At 44.4% G+C, this 18,007-nt stretch overlaps 3 protein-coding genes across 8 annotated transcripts in view; all 3 read left to right on the top strand.

The window, feature by feature from the left end:
• The window catches only part of LOC117589346 (bumetanide-sensitive sodium-(potassium)-chloride cotransporter), a 213,839-nt gene that overhangs the window by 167,578 nt on the left and 28,254 nt on the right, over window positions 1–18,007 (top strand). The window lies entirely within an intron of this gene.
• On the top strand, window positions 3,403–5,595 carry LOC117589370 (ADP-ribosylation factor GTPase-activating protein 1). Of its 2 annotated transcripts, XM_034281280.1 has the most exons (5): window positions 3,404–3,727; window positions 3,850–4,403; window positions 4,461–4,665; window positions 4,772–4,831; window positions 4,912–5,595. In XM_034281280.1, exons 1-5 carry the CDS (start codon window positions 3,668–3,670, stop codon window positions 5,440–5,442), a joined length of 1,410 nt encoding a protein of 469 aa, XP_034137171.1. In that variant the 5' UTR covers window positions 3,404–3,667; the 3' UTR covers window positions 5,443–5,595. The 2 variants fall into 2 exon arrangements, with proteins under 2 accessions (XP_034137172.1, XP_034137171.1); XM_034281281.1 differs by lacking the exon at window positions 4,772–4,831 and having other exon boundaries at window positions 3,403–3,727.
• Window positions 6,848–17,146, top strand: LOC117589362 (calcium-binding mitochondrial carrier protein SCaMC-1-B). 5 transcript variants are annotated; one of them, XM_034281258.1, is made up of 9 exons: window positions 6,848–6,991; window positions 7,664–8,333; window positions 8,753–8,879; window positions 8,931–9,018; window positions 9,080–9,191; window positions 14,878–14,946; window positions 15,091–15,249; window positions 15,318–15,891; window positions 15,951–17,146. In XM_034281258.1, the coding sequence occupies exons 2-9, from the start codon at window positions 7,845–7,847 to the stop codon at window positions 16,184–16,186; spliced, it is 1,854 nt and encodes a 617-aa protein (XP_034137149.1). In that variant the 5' UTR covers window positions 6,848–6,991; window positions 7,664–7,844; the 3' UTR covers window positions 16,187–17,146. The 5 variants fall into 5 exon arrangements, with proteins under 5 accessions (XP_034137149.1, XP_034137154.1, XP_034137150.1 ...); XM_034281259.1 differs by lacking the exon at window positions 6,848–6,991 and adding an exon at window positions 7,046–7,173; XM_034281262.1 differs by lacking the exon at window positions 6,848–6,991 and adding an exon at window positions 7,055–7,184.

Genomic DNA, 18,007 nt, shown 5'->3' with positions numbered 1-18,007 from the left:
CTTTGTTGTCATTATGTTGTGTTATTTGGCACGATTTGTTAAGCTAAGAGAAGAGCAGAGTCTGAAGCTCTTTTCGCGGACTGTGCGCGGTTGCATGATGCTGCGGATCGATTGGGCTTGAATCGATCAGCAGCGGCAAATGGCACTGGCAAAAAGCGTCTTCAGTAGCGATCACTACATGGCATAGGACCGCGAGTGGAGCTCCCCTCGATAGATGCCGCCTTGAACTGCTGGCTGGAGGAGCGGGAGCCAGGCTGGCGTCGGATCGCGCATATAATTGTCGCATGCAAAGATCGCGGCCAACGGACATTGGCAGCGGTGACAACGACACCCGAAGGAGCAGCAGCAGCAGCAGCAGCAGCAGCAGCAGCAGCCGCAGTGGGACATGAAAGGTAAACGCATTGCTGCGACGATCGGGAATAAGTAATTCACTTAACGCTTTAATATCGCTGATAAATGCAGAACAATCTGCTGCGCCCCTGCACAGTCTCCTCTTGAATACATTTCCACTTAATTGGTGCAATTTCCAGCGAGCGATTTTTATTTTATTCGCATGCGTTTCTCATCCTGCGAGTCTGGGCAGACTTTGTGGCTGCGGCGTGCGAACAGTCGGAACAGTCGGAACAGACACTGGCAGACCATGGCAGCCGCTCATTTGCATAAATTCGATATTCATTTGCACGAAAGATGTTGCAGCGAGCATTGTTTTTGCACGTGTTGACATGTTTAGGAACAGCAGTGGAAAGGCACCGGATGCACTGCCCCAAAAAGCGATGATGATGATGATGATGAAGTGTGCATCCTCCAGGGGCAGCCAGCAACCCATCGACTTCTATGCGAGTTTAATGCAAGCAAAGGCCTATAATTTGATCGTATCCACACAATAACTCAGCGGCCAACCCGCTCGCTCTCTCTCTCTCTCTCTCTCTTTCTGTGGCAAAATGCCCAGTGGCGCTGCTTGGGCCTGTCTGGGGCGTTGCCTGGCAATGACAGAGCCGATAATGGATGCGCAGCAATGCCATTTCTGGCAGTTGGGAGTGCACTTCAGCTCCTGATAAGACCACCAGCAGGCCAGCAGAACGCAGCTCAGTCTCAGTCGCAGTCGCAGTCTCTCCTCTCTCAGTAGTTGTTGAAAGCGTTGAGCGAGTGCGCAGCCGTGCCCGCCCGGGCTCACTTAGCGCGGACTGCAGCATAACTCAGAGGGAGAAACTTTTCGGGGTGTGTGGCTCTGCTGCATTGATCGGATTACCCGGCAGGCTTTTCAATTCAACACATCCTCCAATTATAAACCACACACACATGAATCTCTCTGCCTGTGTGTGCTCGGACTCGCCCCCAAAGTCAGTGCTGGGCATGGGGCGTGCGACGCAAATTATAGCAAAGCGGGCGACTGACTTGAATAAATGCGCGATTTTTGGAAATTGAAAAAGGAAATTAACGATCGTTCAACTGCCAATTGCAAAAATATTGTGCATAATTATATGCTAATGCCCAGAATTTGAATTATGTTTGGACCAGCCACAGTGGGGAAAGGAAATCTTTCTGGCGGCGCCTTGCCATCAGCTCTTGTAATTGGTGGATCGGCGGTAGGTAGAGCCCACCCGCGGTCTGTTTGGATTGAAGTCGCTCATGTAAGTAATTTCCCTGTCCCGACAGACAGACAGACGGAAGGCAGGAGATTGATTACTGTTGCGAGTGTGATAAATCGCTGTTTTTATTAACTTTTTCGGCATGACGCTGCAGAAAATGGCATTGCAATCGATCCCCTTGGTCGGCACATGAATAGCCCCTCAATATGGGAATCAGATCAGCGTGATATTTCGTTAAATTTGTTCGAATTCGTCATCGGGTAGGCAGATCAAAAGGAGAGAGCATGTAATTCTGCTTCTGCGGCAGCCACTAATCGTCCTAAATATATTTCTAATTATTCATTGAGGATAATGTAAAAGGAGTGGGAACAGAGATAGGAAGTTGCCTGTTTTTGCAGTTTGTTTTTGTACACATGCAGCAGTAATTGATTTCCGCCAATTCAAATTCTGCGGCACAATTTCGCAACTATCGACAATCCAAATGTAGTATCGATACTTAATATAGCTGTTATCGAATGCTTCCGATTTCACGATTGAACATTTTTAGTTGGAACCTTATTTTGCAAGAAATCCAATAAAAGTAAGTCCTCAAAACTAGTCAATCTGGTGGATAATTAAAGTATCAAAAGAAAAATTATTATATTTAACATCAGGGCTGAAGGTCGGATCTTGATAGTAAGATTAAGCCGAATATCAAAATCGAGAAATATACATGCATACATATATACAGAAGAGGTCAGTTGAATATTTGAATTTGTAAAATATAAGGTCATAAAGATACAAATCAATAACAATCAGTATTTAAAGTATGTCAAATTGATTCTTCAAACGGATTAAATTATTGTTTCACTGTTAAAAGTCTTTGCAAGCTGGTAATATTAAATAGAACATCAAAATCGTGGAATTGGGCTTGTATATGAAAGTGTGAACGCAAGGTATGGCAAGTAGGTAAAACAGGACGAGCTTTTTTTAGGCGCCCACCTTTTCCGCACCTGTTGAAAGGATCACTAATAGTGCCCGCGAGAGCATTTGGCGGGAGAGGATTTCCCTAACCGTTTAGACACAGGAGAGGATTTCCCTAACTGTTTAGACACAGGAGAAGATTTCCCTGACCGTTTAGACACAGGAGAGGATTTCCCTGGCGAATTTCCATCACGGGGGATGAAATCGCCGTGCAATTTACCTGGCGGCACTGGAATTTTTGTGACGTATTTACCTGTTGTCGACACCTTAATTTTTGGTACAAATTTCGCACGATGAAAGCTCTCTTGCCGTGTTAAGGGACTTTGAAAGCTGTTTTACCTTGCGAAGGGAATTTGAACAACTAATGAGACAACTTCCCGTTCACTCTCCCTTTCAGAAAAATTATAATAATTTCTTATCTCTTTGGTTGCGCGCGCTATTTTTCAAAAATTTGTATGATATCAGTTAACAAACATGTGTCTCTACATATTACATACACTTACATACTGTATACAAAGCTTTCTTGCTTCCAGAAGGGTTGATTTGAATATTTGAATTTGTGAAATATAAGGTCATAAGGTATACAAACCAATAACAATTTGCATTTAAAATACGCAAAATTAATTTTTCAAACTGATTAAATTATTGTTTCAGTGGTGAAAGTCTTTGCATGCTTGTAAAATCAAATAGAACATCAAAACCGAGGAATCTCATTTAAGACTACGGTATATTTACGGTATGTGTATTGGTATATTTTTGTATATTTACGAAGCCCTTACGGTATATTTTATCGATAATTCCGCGGTCACAATTTCGCTGTAGCGATTAAAAAAAAAAATTAAAAATTACCAATATATCACTTAATAATTTTTACAAACAAATTCGCTGGTTTATTCAATGTGTTTAACTAAGTGGCAGTGCAGACTAGTTGGCATTGAAGGGTCTTCAGGGGCTGGGGAGTCGTAAGCGCGTGTTTGGTTTCCAATATTGGCAGCACACACCGCCAGCGTCAGCAAAAAAGTTATCAGCTGCGAAGAAGAAAAGACAAAAGCCAAAAGCATTGAGTGCCACAAAGAGTCGCACGTAGCAAGTAGCTAACTGGCTGTTTTGTTGCCATGGCCAGTCCCAGGACGCGACGAGTGCTCCAAGAGCTGAAGCCACAAGATGATAATTCGGTAAGTCTGTCGCCCGAAATTCACTTCCGCCTCACACACAAACTGCACATACACATACATACATACACTCACTCGTAGATGTATTTATTTTAATAAGTCATATTTGCACATTGAACACACAGAAATGCTTCGAGTGCGGCACACACAATCCCCAGTGGGTGTCGGTCACCTACGGCATTTGGATATGTCTGGAGTGCTCCGGCAAGCATCGCAGCCTGGGCGTTCATCTGTCTTTCGTGCGCTCCGTGACGATGGACAAGTGGAAGGACATTGAGCTGGAGAAGATGAAGGCGGGCGGCAACCGCAATGCACGCGAATTCCTGGAGGATCAGGCCGACTGGAGCGAACGGGCACCCATAACGCAGCGATACAACTCCAAGGCTGCCGCTTTGTACCGCGACAAGATTGCGACACTGGCCCAGGGCAAGAGCTGGAACCAAAGCGAAGCCGAAGCGCGGCTGGGCAGCAGCAACAGCCAGAGCGGCAATAGCGGCAGCAGAAGCTCGCAGTCGCATGCCAGTGCAACAGGTTACGGCGGCTCCTCCGAGGGCTATCAGAATGGAGGCGGCAGCTATAGTGATGCGCCCGGCTATCAGCAGTACCAGACACAGGAATTTCGCGATCAGAAGGAGGAGTTTTTCAGCAAACGTCAAGTGGAGAACGCTTCGCGCCCAGAGTATGTGCCGCACCCTTAACCATGCTCGCTGATATTTCATTTTGTTGATGTTTGCAGAAACTTGCCACCGAGTCAGGGCGGAAAGTATGCCGGCTTTGGTTTCACACGTGAGCCACCGCCAAAAACGCAATCTCAGGAGCTCATCGACTCGACACTGTCCACGCTGGCCTCGGGCTGGAGTTTGTTCTCCACGAATGCCTCAAAGTTGGCCAGCACCGCCAAGGAGAAGGCTGTTACCACTGTCAATTTGGCATCAACGAAGGTGCGTTAGTCGCAGGATAGCTATAGCCTCAGATATGCTTTTTTCCTTTCTTATTTTGTATTGCTTATTGTTTGTTTGATTTGTTTTCTTCCCTTTTTGGTTGTAGATGAAAGAAGGCACTTTGCTAGAAACCGTTCAGAGCGGTGTTACAGACGTGGCCTTCAAGGTCGGTAGTTAGTTTAGTCCCCTACTGCCACATTAGTTCCCCACAAGTGCTAAAAGTCTCCTCCTTTTTCTTGCCCACAGGTTACAGACATCGGCAAGCGCGGCTGGAATAACTTGTCGGGCAGCAATGTTTCGTCCCCGCAGAGCGGCTACAACGATCCCAATTTCGAGGACAATCCCTATCAGCAGCGTTCCAATTCGGTGGGTGGCAACTTAGCCGGAGGCTTGGGCCAGCAGAGCGGCGTCAGCGACAGCGACTGGGGTGGCTGGCAGGAGAATGCCAACAACAAGACGCATCTGACCAGCTCCAGTTCGTATCACACGCAGCTAAGCAGCAACAGCGGCAATGCCACGGCTGGCCTCACGCACGACGCCGACTGGTCTGGCTTTGAGGCTTCGTCGTCCAACTACCAGAGCGCGGAGACCTCCTACCAGAATGCCCCATCGGGCGGACAGAGTTCACGCCGCAACATGAAGCTGCAGGACACCTCGCAAAAGCTGAGCGAAGGCTTCGACAATTTGGATGTGAAAAATGTGAAATCGAAACCGGCCGCTCCAGCGGGCGAAAAGGTGAACGCCGAAGATGATGCCTGGAACTTGCTAATGAACTAGAGAGATATCCCTTCCCCCCAACCCGATTCATTTTCCCGAACCGCAGTGTATTTATCCGTTCGTTGAGTTTCCATTTTTGTTTGTTTTGTTATCCTCATGTGAGAAAAAGAAGCTGTTGTGCGCGCATTTAATGTAATTAACTGAAACTCCCCCTCAAAAAAACACTTGCATGCTCCAATTTTGAAAATCAGAAACAGAAAGTGCAACTATTCTCGTTCATTTCCACAGTTTAGACCAATTTTATATAGACCTACAACATAACGAATTATTTAGCTGAAATATAAGTGTATCTTGAAACAAACAACATTCAGAAGTGCAGAGAAAATACATATTATGTTATCAACTGTAATACAGACTTTTTTGGGATTTATTAAGGTCACAGATGAAACATGACCCTGGCCTCCATTCAAAAATATGTTTTTTTCAATGTAAATGTAAACTGAGCGCGCTGTTAACTTAACAGCGAATGCCATCGATAGCTGAAATGGTGCTACATCGAAAGTTACACGGAAAATGGAAAGCTGTTAAACTCAAGGTACCCTTTAAGTAGAACGGGGCTTAGTGAGTTAATGCTGTTTTTATCCCTGCTTTGTTTTCAAAGAGAGAATTATATATATATATTTTAAGGTCCATTCAATAATACAGGGTATCCAAACACCCATACGCATGATTCTGGCAACATCACCTCTTACGTATTTTACCGTTAGCAACATAATTGTATGGGCCAGCAATACGCTGCGAAAGGTGAGCAGCATGCCGGACTACTAAGCAGCATTGTACCCCAACATTTTCATGGAATAAGCAACATTTAGTACCCTTGGAGGGAAGGATGTCCTCGAATTGAGAAAATGCTGGAAATCTTTAGCTCTAATTAATGAAAATAACAAGTATTTCTGCTTTGGAGAGATATCTTAAAAACATTAAAACATTAAAAATCTTAAAAACATTGTTTAGAGCTCTTTCATCTAAATCGTTAATTTTCTAAACAATCCCATAAAAGAAGTCATGAAGAGTAGGCCAATCTTGTGGCGAATGTAATGTACAATCGTAGAAAATTGTAGTTCCACGGCTGAGAGTCTTAGTTTCATGGCAATATTAAACAGAATATTAAAATCGAGTAAATATGTCATTGACCGAGACCGATTAACCTTCTGTTGACCAATGGGTGTCTACGTGCAAACTAAGAAATTAATGAAACCTAAAGATTTTTAACGCAGTTTAGCTGAATGAAACGGTGCCCATTCGAATTTATTCGTAAACAGGGGGTATGGGTGGCTACAATAAACATTTACAAGCAGTTTTATTCCGCCAATTTGGGCAAAGTGCATACCTATTTAAAAGGCGGGCGTTTAGTGTGTTAAGTTTGAACAGTCACTCGGAATGAGCCATTCACAGTAGGGACTAAATACCAAAAACATTAAAATTAAAATTTCTTGACCAAGCACTCGCTTACTTTTCGTTTTATTCAAAATTTAAAAGGCAACGATCGCCACACACACATCCTATATATATCCTATATCCCCGGGCACAAGAGCAGTGAACCAACGCGGTACGTAGAGCCTGTCGTCGTGGAATTCGCATTGTGGTCCGCTTTCTTCTGCATATCCATATCCAGTTGAGTGTGTGTGCGTGTGCGACGACTGCAGAACAAAATTTTGCCAATTTGGCAACAATTTGCGAGCAATTCGGTGAAATTTGAGTCATTACCCATCCGGAGAAACTGACCAAAAGGTGTGCATAAGGTGCGAGAAAATGCAGTAAGGCCAGAACAGCCTTGGGAGTGCGCTACTCCCATGGGAAATGGAGTAGTAGAAAGTTCCAGTATTGCGTGGGTTCTCACTCTCTCTTACCCCCGCTTTCTCTTCGCTCACTTGTGGGACAGACATGTGCGTGTGTGTGCGTGAGGCTGGTGCCAATTTTTCAAGGTTTACGGGAAACGCGTTGGTTTGGCCTTCAAACCAATATATGTATCGACTCCAAGAAAATCAATGCACTGATTGCAATGGTTTTCAATGCTGACTAGTCCCAGGCTTTAATTATAACATTAAAATGAGAGCACACACACACACACAGCCATCTGCTGTGTGCCTTGCCTGCCAATTGGATGACTTCATCTGCGGGGAAACGATTTTTCACACAAGCGAAACTGAATTGTGGGCTTTTCGCACATGTGCACACTGGTATTAGCCTAATTGCTGATTATATACTTGTTTATTTGCAGACCAGACCAACCGCTTGACATTGTATATGCCAAAATGCAACAGCCATAGGAGTAGGAGGAGCCCGCTAACCGTTTTGCCAAACGCATTTCCAACACCAAGTGTAGCCCCAGGCCCCTAGTCACTGCCGAGACTCCACACACAGCAAGTAAAACTCAAAACAAGTACACACGAGTCTGGAGAATGGTCAGAAAGCAAGTTGGAATTGAAAACAACGCATCCCTAGAAGTAAGTAAGCAGCAGTTGGAGCATCAGCAGCAGCAGCAGAAGCAGGAACAGCCGGAGCCAGGCCAGCGCATCGATATTGACTTGACGCCGGATCCGCCTACCAATTTTGCACAACAGGCCCATGCCATCTACGCACCACTGAAGCCATCGACACTTGCCACCAGCTATGAGCACAGTGCGAGCCACAACTTCAATAGTCTGCAACATGCGCAGCTTGCCAATATGCCCTACAACTTTCAGTCGGCACTGCCGCCGCCGGACACTGTCTCCAGCTCGGGCAATGGCATACCCATATCCAGTATGCCCACTGAAATACCAGCGGAGGACGAGGAGCGACTCGAGCGCATCTTTAACCAGTTGGACCGGGATGGTGACGGCAAGGTCGACATACACGATTTGTCGGCGGCGCTGCACGAGTTTGGCCTGTCGAGCGTCTATGCGGAGGTGAGTGGTGGGGCAGGGGTGGCATGCGGCAGTCTTTGCCAAGTGTCGTTGGGATTAACATAAATTGGCCACATGGGCCAGTGTTCGGCCCCGGGGTGCCTAGCAAATCTTTCGAATTGTAATGCTTTTGTTGCGCTATTCTATAGCAAAACAGCGAAAGATCAATAATATGTGTCCTTGACAGAGCTGCAGCGACAAAAGCTGATGCGAATCTAATTTATACAAAACTTTTGTTGAGGGAATGTACTCGAATTCCCCGATAAAGCATAAAGATTGTGGCTAAGACAGCTGAGATTTGTATGGTTTCCACACAGCAGAAGCCTTTATGATAGGAAACTTTTTGTTTTATTGATTTCTAACTAGACTGGGGTGTGTCATGGCTAAGTAATTGATGCATTTCTCTCTCCATACTCCTGCAGAAATTCATGCAACAGTCGGACAAGAACCAAAGTGGCAACGTGGGCTTCGCTGAATTCCTGCACTATGTGCGGGAGCACGAGAAGAACTTGTGCCTGCAGTTCTCGCACCTAGACAAAAATCGTGATGGTGAGTGTGAACTCTATTATTTAATATACAAATTATGACATTGACTTGCAGGCAAAGTGGATTTGGAGGAGCTAATATCCGCTTTCAAGGACCTGGGCCTGGAAATTGATGTGGATGAGGCTAGAAAACTGCTAACCAGGTGCGAAGTTTAACATATTTAATGGCTCTCTTTATTGATCGTGTACTGCTCTATTTTGCAGAATGGACAAGGATGGCAGCTTGAACATAAGCTTTAACGAGTGGCGCGACTTTATGCTATTGGCACCCTCCACGGACATACACGATCTGATCAAATTTTGGCGGCACTCTACTGTAAGTGTGCCGAACAGCAGAGCGCTATCTAGTTATGTAGCAAAAATAGTGCAAGCCTTAACGTGTAGCGCTTAATTGTAGTCTTCCTTCCTGTACTGTCCAGTGAGTGGTTTTTGCCCCAGAGGGGGGGAAAAACCTCTCACTATCATATCTCGGCGCTTGTGTTCTGTCGCGTTCGTTCTTTTCCCACAGACATTTTGTAGTTGTTTAACGTTTTCGTATTTTTTAAACTAATTGTCCAATTTTATACTCTTATACCCACGTTTCGTTACCATGCGTCCGTTACCATATCCAAAAAACAAACCAAAAAACACTCCACCATAAACGCTCGTTACATAAACGACATATAACTGCCTCTGTAGTACCTACACACACACAACTCCTGACTAACTGAGGAAGATCTGAAGGTACATATCGTGATTCTAAGATTACCATTACTATTGTTGTAGTCCTCACGTAGTTTTGGGGTCACAGTCACACAACCCACCGACACATTCCCATCCTCTCCCATCAGACCTAGGCTTACCCATTCGCTCTTGTAGATCATCATAGCCCATAGTTCGTTCATCTGCATGTCCAAGTACTGACTGTTGTATGCATTTCACTTCCAGAGAGATCGAGATCGAGATTTTGTAATCCTCCCGCATGGCATAAGCTCACGCTCTGTGCCCTGACGCAAGAGTTTTGTATATATTTCATCATCTGATTTAAGCGGTACACAAACTACCTAATCAAGCACATAATTTTAATGTTTTTATTTTGTGTTTTAATGGAGGCCTGTCAGGGGTAGTGCCTGCCGCTTATCGGGATGATTACTGTCGTTTGTGTGTGGCAAGGTGACGAAGCTAACGCCCGCTTTTGTTGTCTGCATAATCATTCTGTTTACATGCGGCGACAGTGCCCAACAATTGATATCAATTCCACACAAATTTGACAGTCCCCTCCGCACTCTGCTGCTCTTTTTCAGTCTGCCCAGAAAGTAGCAGCAGAACAGCTTGTCGATCCTCCCCGAAACAGCTTTCAAATCTCAGCTAATCGCTCTTCGATGCTTTTTTTTTCGCGATTGGCAGACCAGACCTGAATCTTAAGGTCAACCAGCTTCAAGTCCACTCCAGGAGCTGCTTTTGTTGCCAAGTGAGCAGCCGGTTCTTGGCCCCTGACGACTGCTAAATGCAGATTGCTGACTGCCTATTTTTAGCCAGACCCAAAAGTAAGAGTTAAACGTAGCCTGCCACAGAGCCTGGGACTCTAATGAGGCTAGACTTGTAATTAAGTTGCCTTTCCTTGCGATGATTGATTGACCAAATGTCTGATTCGCATCAAGATTGAACGCATTCCCTCACTGATAAGACCGTTTTACTTGTTCTCTCTGTCGTCAGTTGCACAAATATTTACGCGAATTCTCGAATTTTTATTGCTGTTGTTGCTTTAATCAAAGTCCAGTCCAGTCTGAAAATTGTTGACCGGCTTGGAAACTACAACCAAAAGGTCCCAGAACTAGTGATAACCTGTCCGCACGTTCTGGGAGTCACTAAACAGAACTGGAAACGATACGTTGGTGAATTGTTTAACATTCTAAAAATAAAGTTTCTCCGTATCGTGGCTGAGAGTTTGTACAAACAATGTAAAGTGCAAGTACCGTTGAATCCCTCACTCATTGTTATATGACATTCCTAAAGTAAAGTTAATAATGATGATTACGGTGACTATCACTTGGCCAGTGCATTCGTCAACACATTGTACGAGGCATGACAGACGCCCAGACTCCCTGCAATGAGCTGTCGAATGTCGTGTCTAAATTGTGGTTCATCGTTTCCTTTGAGACAACATCAATTTGGCACACAAATTGGTCCCGTTAAATATTCAATTGAGTGGCACACAGCACGACACTGGGTGGCCTTGAGCAAAGGCACTCGCTGGGGTATCATAAATTCATTGAAACTTGTTAAGAAAGCCACTAGGCATAGGCGCTGGGCTGGCTGCAGTCACCACTTGAAAAATGGGTGTGTCTAGCGGTTTTCTCGAACCCTCATTGTGGCTTATCTCCAATAATAGAATCTGATATTTGATAAGGCTAAACCGCTGTTGTTTTGCGGATTTGTCGTCGCATTTTTAATATGTTTTCAGTTGACGACGATCCAAAATATTCCTTTGGACTGGTCATTGGATTTGTCCTTGTCAAAACCAAGTTCTTGGTGACGTATGCGCCTGAAATATCAGCTGTAAAGTTTCCACGTCCAAGTCCCAAGATCACCCACCTATGGCGCAGCAGCCATGACGCTGGAGCGTCATCCCCAGCCAGCCAGCAGTCAGTCAGTCACACGCTTGTCATGTGGGCTGGCTATCAGACCCTTGGTATTCACCGAAATCGGCCCAAACCGGTTCCACACGCGAAAAGTCATGAAACCTGTAATCAAATGCTGCCAAATAACTGTCAATATCGCCTTGCCCATTGACTGGGAGTTAAAGTTTATTACGACTAGACGTCGCTCTCTCTTTAAATACCTTTTAAGCGTAGAAATCAGGGGTATGTTGAGTAGAGATTGCACACGGGGACTAGCAGGACTCTCGCTGTCAGTCGCTAAAATGCTTCCCGAAGCTTCCCTAGCTATAAGAAGACGACAGAAAGAAAAATTAGCTGGAAAAACACCCAATATTTTGTTTTGGTGTTGTCCTGGTGGCTGTCACCATCCTCTAATCAAATGTTTTCCCCCAATCATTGTTTTCCAATAACATTTCTAATTGTCGAGAAGCCTCCGCAATGCTGCCGGAGGGCAGTTTCAAAGAGGGGTGGTTGGGGTGGCTCACAGCCCGACACGCGCAACCCACTAATAAAGAGCTGGTGCTGCCAGCAGCACAGTGGGGCGGAGAGATAGCGAGAGAGAGCAAAAAGCACAGTGCGCACGACAAAATCGCGAAGCTTCTTCGTCGATCGTCGCACCATGCTCTCAGTTGTATTTCGTTTGGCTCGCGTGAAGGTTGTGTTCGCGCATTATAACACTCTCAGGCCCCCACTTTGTTGCTGGAGTGTAGCAGTTATATAATTGAGCCTGAAACGAACAACTGCTTTGTTCTCTTTCGCGACAATCTTAATTCGCGAATATAAAGAATCGAGCAAAGTCTAGCCTACACAGCTGTGCGGCTACAGTGGCGAGGAAAATTATAAGAGAGCTGTGCTGCATATATTTTGTAACAGCTTCGAGTGAAAGTTTGCTTTTGCACTTGCCACAGTGAAAGCCCAAATTCCGGGCACACGCATTGAAGCGGAAGTAAAGCGGACCTGTTATCTGTAATACTGGGCTTCAAAGGAACCCCCGAAAGCAGTGTAGTGTAGTGACAAAAAAAAATACTTAACACAAAATAACACAACAAAATGCTGCGGAATAGCACATATCACTACAATTTGCCAGTCGATTATCACAACATTCAGCAGATGGCAGTCGCTGGCGACATGATGGAGGATTTCGTTGTCATATTCCGTGACATGATGGGACGGGTAGGTGCTCCGTTTAGTGCTTCAGTTGATACTCCACTCCACTTCATCCACCGCCATCTCAATAGCTCTGTGGCCGCATTGTGCAACGGAAGCTGACTCATTGCGCGTTTATCTTATCGTTTTTGGTTTCTCCCCGCCAAGTTCGAATGAGCTAAGTCCCACTTTCCTGGAAGTGGCAACACTTGGCTTCGCATTCCATTAAGCTCATTCGTAACGGTGGTATGCAGCACCCTGTGCTGTGCACCTTACACAATTCGTTGTGCGTCGCGGTTTTAGGTTTTTCAATTACATTGCACCATGAGCCATAAGGGGCGCATGGCAACAGACCGCCAAAAAAACCAGTTTGTGTCTCTCCCCGTGTCTTGATCGCTTCGATCGCCGACATACTTCACTCACGCATACACACACACGCACGCATTTGCCTAAGCTTTGCGCTGCTCTCCCGCTCTCTTTCTCTACAGAGAGCGCGCGTGTGTGTGTGTGTGTTTGTTGCGCGTCTGCCTGCTTGTTGCCAAGCGCTTAAAAACGTCATGGCTTTTGATCTCCCTCATAAAATTTGTGAACGTTTTCTGTACATTTCTGTGTGTGTCTTGAGTTTATGTGGGGGCGCTGACTCAGTGCCCCTCCTTGACCCGCTGCCCTGCCCTGTTGTGTTTGTGGTCAGGCCCGGCCCCCACGTCAAATTGTGACGTCAAATGCGTCAACAGTTTGCCCTCTCTCTCTCTTTTATAAACTTGTTGATTGAACGTGCTCTTACATTGTTGTTTACCCTCGCACTGCTGACGTTTGCATCTTCGTCTGCCTTTGGTGGAGGGGGAAAAACACTTTGGAGATGGAAATAACGTCGGGCAAATTCCACAAACGGAACAGAGTCTGTCGCTCGGTCAACGCCACTCCATTCCAATGGGGTTGGCATTCCAAGTCCAAGGTGGGCTGCTCCCTTGGCACCATTTCGCTTCAGGTCTTGCATTGGCCATGGAATCGATAGCTTCGGACTGGTCTTGGTCAAGCGAGCCCATTGTTTGATCGAATGCTAACCATTGAAACTTTTAATAACCCGATTTGGCTGCCATTCCTTCCACAGCCAATTCGACTTCTACTTCCACGTCTGTGAGCCAAAATCGTGGCAGATATTTTAAAAATAGATTATTTCGTATAAAGAAAAGAAGCTTTTTTTGCTGTCATGTGCCTAGCTCTATATATAAAATAATTATCTATAAAAATTCGGAAATAATTAATTCCCAACAGGAATGACAATGCACAACAATTTGGCAAATTTTCAGCCACTTCAATCATTATCTTACATTTTAAATGATCCCGAGAACCCCACCAACTTTATCCCCAAAATAAAACATGAGAGCAAAGTTCAGATATAAATTGTAACCCTGAAATATGCCGTTGTTATTTGCATGTTTTTTGTCTCTTTTTATGGAAGCATGATGATGGGTGTTTGACTTTTGTACCCTGTAGTCGTTCGCTTATTTAAACATCATAATTGACTTCAATGCCATCCATCACGATCAAAGGGAAATGACTTTTTTTTGAATTTCACCTTGAAAGTCCCTCACCCCCTGGGGAATCGTCTTCCCAAAAACCCATATTCTAGCACTCAGCAATCATCAATCGGATTTTTTCCATTGGTTTCCGTTTGTTGTTTGTCCGCCGCCGTCTGAGAGCTTTCGGAATCACAAGACCTGATAATTGGGGTTTCAGTTTCGCGGTTTCGCAGTTTCGCAGTTATCATGCTCAGACAGCTTTTATTTTGTTATTTTCTTTGAGTAGCTTATCAACTAATAATTCGTTTTTAATCGCCAGAGAAAGCCAAAAGCTAGCGAATGTTCCTTCTTTCATTCCCTAATTTCTTCAAGTTTTACACAAATTGCACAACCAATTGGCAGGGCGGCCACAGAAAATCGAGAAAATTAAATATATCGTGGAGGCACGACCGACCGGGATGGGGATACACAAAAATACACTATACATACACACTATGTAAAGATGTATGCACCACCGATGCACAAACTAATGTGAATGATATAACCTTTGTTTGGCGCTAGAATTTGCATTTTGCTTCTTGCTTCCGTAATGCTCGGCGTCCCGTCTTGCTTCTACTGCTGGGTGGCTTGCCCTAGACTTGCTAGTACTGATTGAGAAGCGATTGAGCCAATTTAAACTGGAGCTAACTTTCAGGAAGACTGGAGTGGGCAGGAATGGCTGCGTTCGCTAGCGGCCATATATCAAGAAGACGAAGCTGTACGGGTACGGGTACGGGGTTAGAGTCCCAGCACAACCACTCTTAAAGTAGACTCTCATTCCATTCATTTGTAGCTCTTTGTTAAATGTAATCTTTCCCGCTTTTACGACTTGCAAGTGACCTAAGATTTGGATTTTTGATAATTGCAGTACCTCGACATTGGCGAGGATATGAATGTACCTGATGACTTCACGCAAAAGGAAATGCAAACGGGCCTTTGGTGGCGACACCTTGTGGCCGGTGGCATTGCCGGTGGAGTGTCGCGAACGTGCACAGCACCATTGGACAGAATCAAGGTCTACCTTCAGGTGAGTCGCTCAACCCCAAAGATATGACATAGACAAACGATAACCAAACGTTTTTTTTTTCTTCACAGGTTCAAACGACAAGAATGGGAATCTCAGAGTGTGCACAAATCATGTTGAACGAGGGCGGATCGCGTAGCATGTGGCGCGGCAATGGCATCAATGTCCTCAAGATTGCACCCGAAACGGCGCTTAAATTTGCGGCCTACGAGCAAATGAAGCGACTGATTCGTGGCGAGGATGCCAGCAGACAGATGAGCATTGTGGAGCGCTTCTATGCGGGGGCTGCAGCAGGCGGCATTTCTCAGACCATCATCTATCCCATGGAAGTATTAAAGACGCGGCTGGCGCTACGCAAGACGGGACAGTATGCGGGCATTGCCGATGCCGCGGCCAAGATCTACAAGAACGAGGGTGCGCGCAGCTTCTATCGCGGCTATGTGCCCAACATTCTCGGCATTCTGCCCTATGCGGGCATAGATCTGGCCGTGTACGAGACACTGAAGCGGAGATACATTGCCAGCCACGATAACAACGAGCAGCCCAGCTTCCTGGTACTCCTGGCCTGCGGCAGCACATCGAGCGCGCTGGGACAGCTTTGCTCGTACCCGTTGGCACTCGTGCGGACACGGCTACAGGCACAAGGTAAGCATTGATCACTTTTTGCTATCCGCCAGTAGTTCTAATTTTGTTTGTCTTTGCAGCCGCCGAAACAATTACCAACCAGAAGCGTAAGACGCTGATTCCCCTGAAGAGCAGCGATGCGCACAGTGGACAGGAGACAATGACCGGCCTGTTCCGCAAGATTGTGAAGCAGGAGGGTCTGACGGGACTGTACCGAGGCATAACGCCAAACTTCCTCAAAGTGCTGCCAGCCGTCTCCATCAGTTATGTCGTCTACGAATACTCGAGTCGGGCGCTGGGCATCAAGATGTCGTGAGGTGTTTTCCTACTTTCGATGAGGTTAACTCTCTCGGCGCTTGCTGGCTGTGGCTGTGCGTTGTCTGCGGTGCGGATAGTGCTGCTGCCACGGACAGTGCGCTCCATTTCTGTATACTACTAGACATGTGGTAGGGTTTAGGTGCATGTGGCAAAGGCGGCCGCCACTCGCTCTCTGCTCCATCTGCCTCAAGATGGACTAACTGCTGCTTTTCCTTAAGTGTAAACCGGCCGCTTCCATGGTGTAATCCTTTACATTTATAGTTGAATTAGTTTTTGGTTATTTTCTTCTTAAAATATTACAAAATAAGTGATACTATGGCTAATTTATTTATAAATATGTAAAGTTGATAATGTATATGAGGAAAAGATGCCGCGTGACAGACGTGAGCCCCCAGATCCCAGGCAGTTGCCGTTGTAACTATTAAGCTCTAATTTATTTAAACTCTATGTACGGTATAGGCTATGTCGGAACAATCCCTCAGTTAAACTGCGCGCAGAAAGAGTAAAGAAAAGAAAACACAAACCAAAAACGAAAGCAGAAAACGGACTAAAACTAGGCTCTGAATAATATTTGAGGCCGCACGCGTGAGTTCGTTTGGCTGAAATGTGAAAATCAAATTGAAAATGGATATTTTTTGGCAGCGTTTAAGGCTTGTACAACAAAAAGACATTAAAAACTATACGATGTACTCGGTTTTTGGCTTACACAAAATTATAAGGAAAAACACTTAACGTTTACAATGTGATGATAATAGTTGTTAATATACATTATATATACAATACATACAAACATACATATACCTACTACCTATTACCGACTATGTGCGCTTCGGAGAGCTGTCGCGGCTGACATTTTTTTGTAGCATTTTATTTGTTAAGTTTAGCCAAACACTTTTCACTTAGATCGACACAAAATGAAAGCCAACGAGATTAAATGTGACTAAAAGCTAACAAATAATAGTGAAAACAAACAACAATTTAATTTATTTAAACATCATGTGAACACCCAACCCCAAACACCGACCACAATCTTAAGTTTTGGATTAATTTTAAGGATTAAAGTCATTCATAATGATTCTGAATTTAAAAAGTATCTTTAGATATGTATGATTTGTACCTTACACCTAATTAGCCAATTGAATTTTTGCATCAACTGTTAGTGTAAAAAAGATTTTTTATTTCCCAAAACAAAGCATTTTTTAAGCCAGAAAGTCTGTTCAAAGTTCATTTCTCAAACATTTTATTAATGAAATTTATCATGAAATATCACGCAAACAAACAAACAAACACACAAACATTTATCAATCCAAATAAATACAAATATTTAAACTGAAAATGGTACACACCACACGTGATTTTTTTATAATTTAACACAAGTTTCGGCTCTACAGGATTTACTTTACGGATTTGTTCTAGTCAGACGCGTAACCGTTATTTGATATCTTTCTTTGACACAAATTCAACAACTATAATGTCCAAAATTACTACTAAATCTGTACTCTACTCTACTCCAGGTCTTTCCAATTAGGTATGTGTACGTGGGGTCTGTGCTAGTCCAGCAGAATATTTCAATAGTTCATTGAATTAATTAATTAAATAATATAAAATATATATATAACTATAACTATAACTATTCTGATATACATACATATATATTGTTATATTTTTGTACGTTTAGCTAATTTTTAAATAAATTATTTAGTGTGATTTATAAGCCCAATTTCAAGTTACAAAAATAAAAACGAAATTACAAATATATTCTGCCTGTGTTCTGTTTGGCCTGAAATCTACGAACTGGAACAAGTTCGAGCATTTAAAT

The sequence above is a fragment of the Drosophila guanche genome, unplaced genomic scaffold (genome assembly GCF_900245975.1).
Source record: "Drosophila guanche unplaced genomic scaffold, DGUA_6, whole genome shotgun sequence".
Taxonomy (NCBI): domain Eukaryota; kingdom Metazoa; phylum Arthropoda; class Insecta; order Diptera; family Drosophilidae; genus Drosophila; species Drosophila guanche.
The sequence above is the reverse complement of the archived record's forward strand: the minus strand, read 5'-3'. Positions and strand labels throughout refer to the sequence as shown.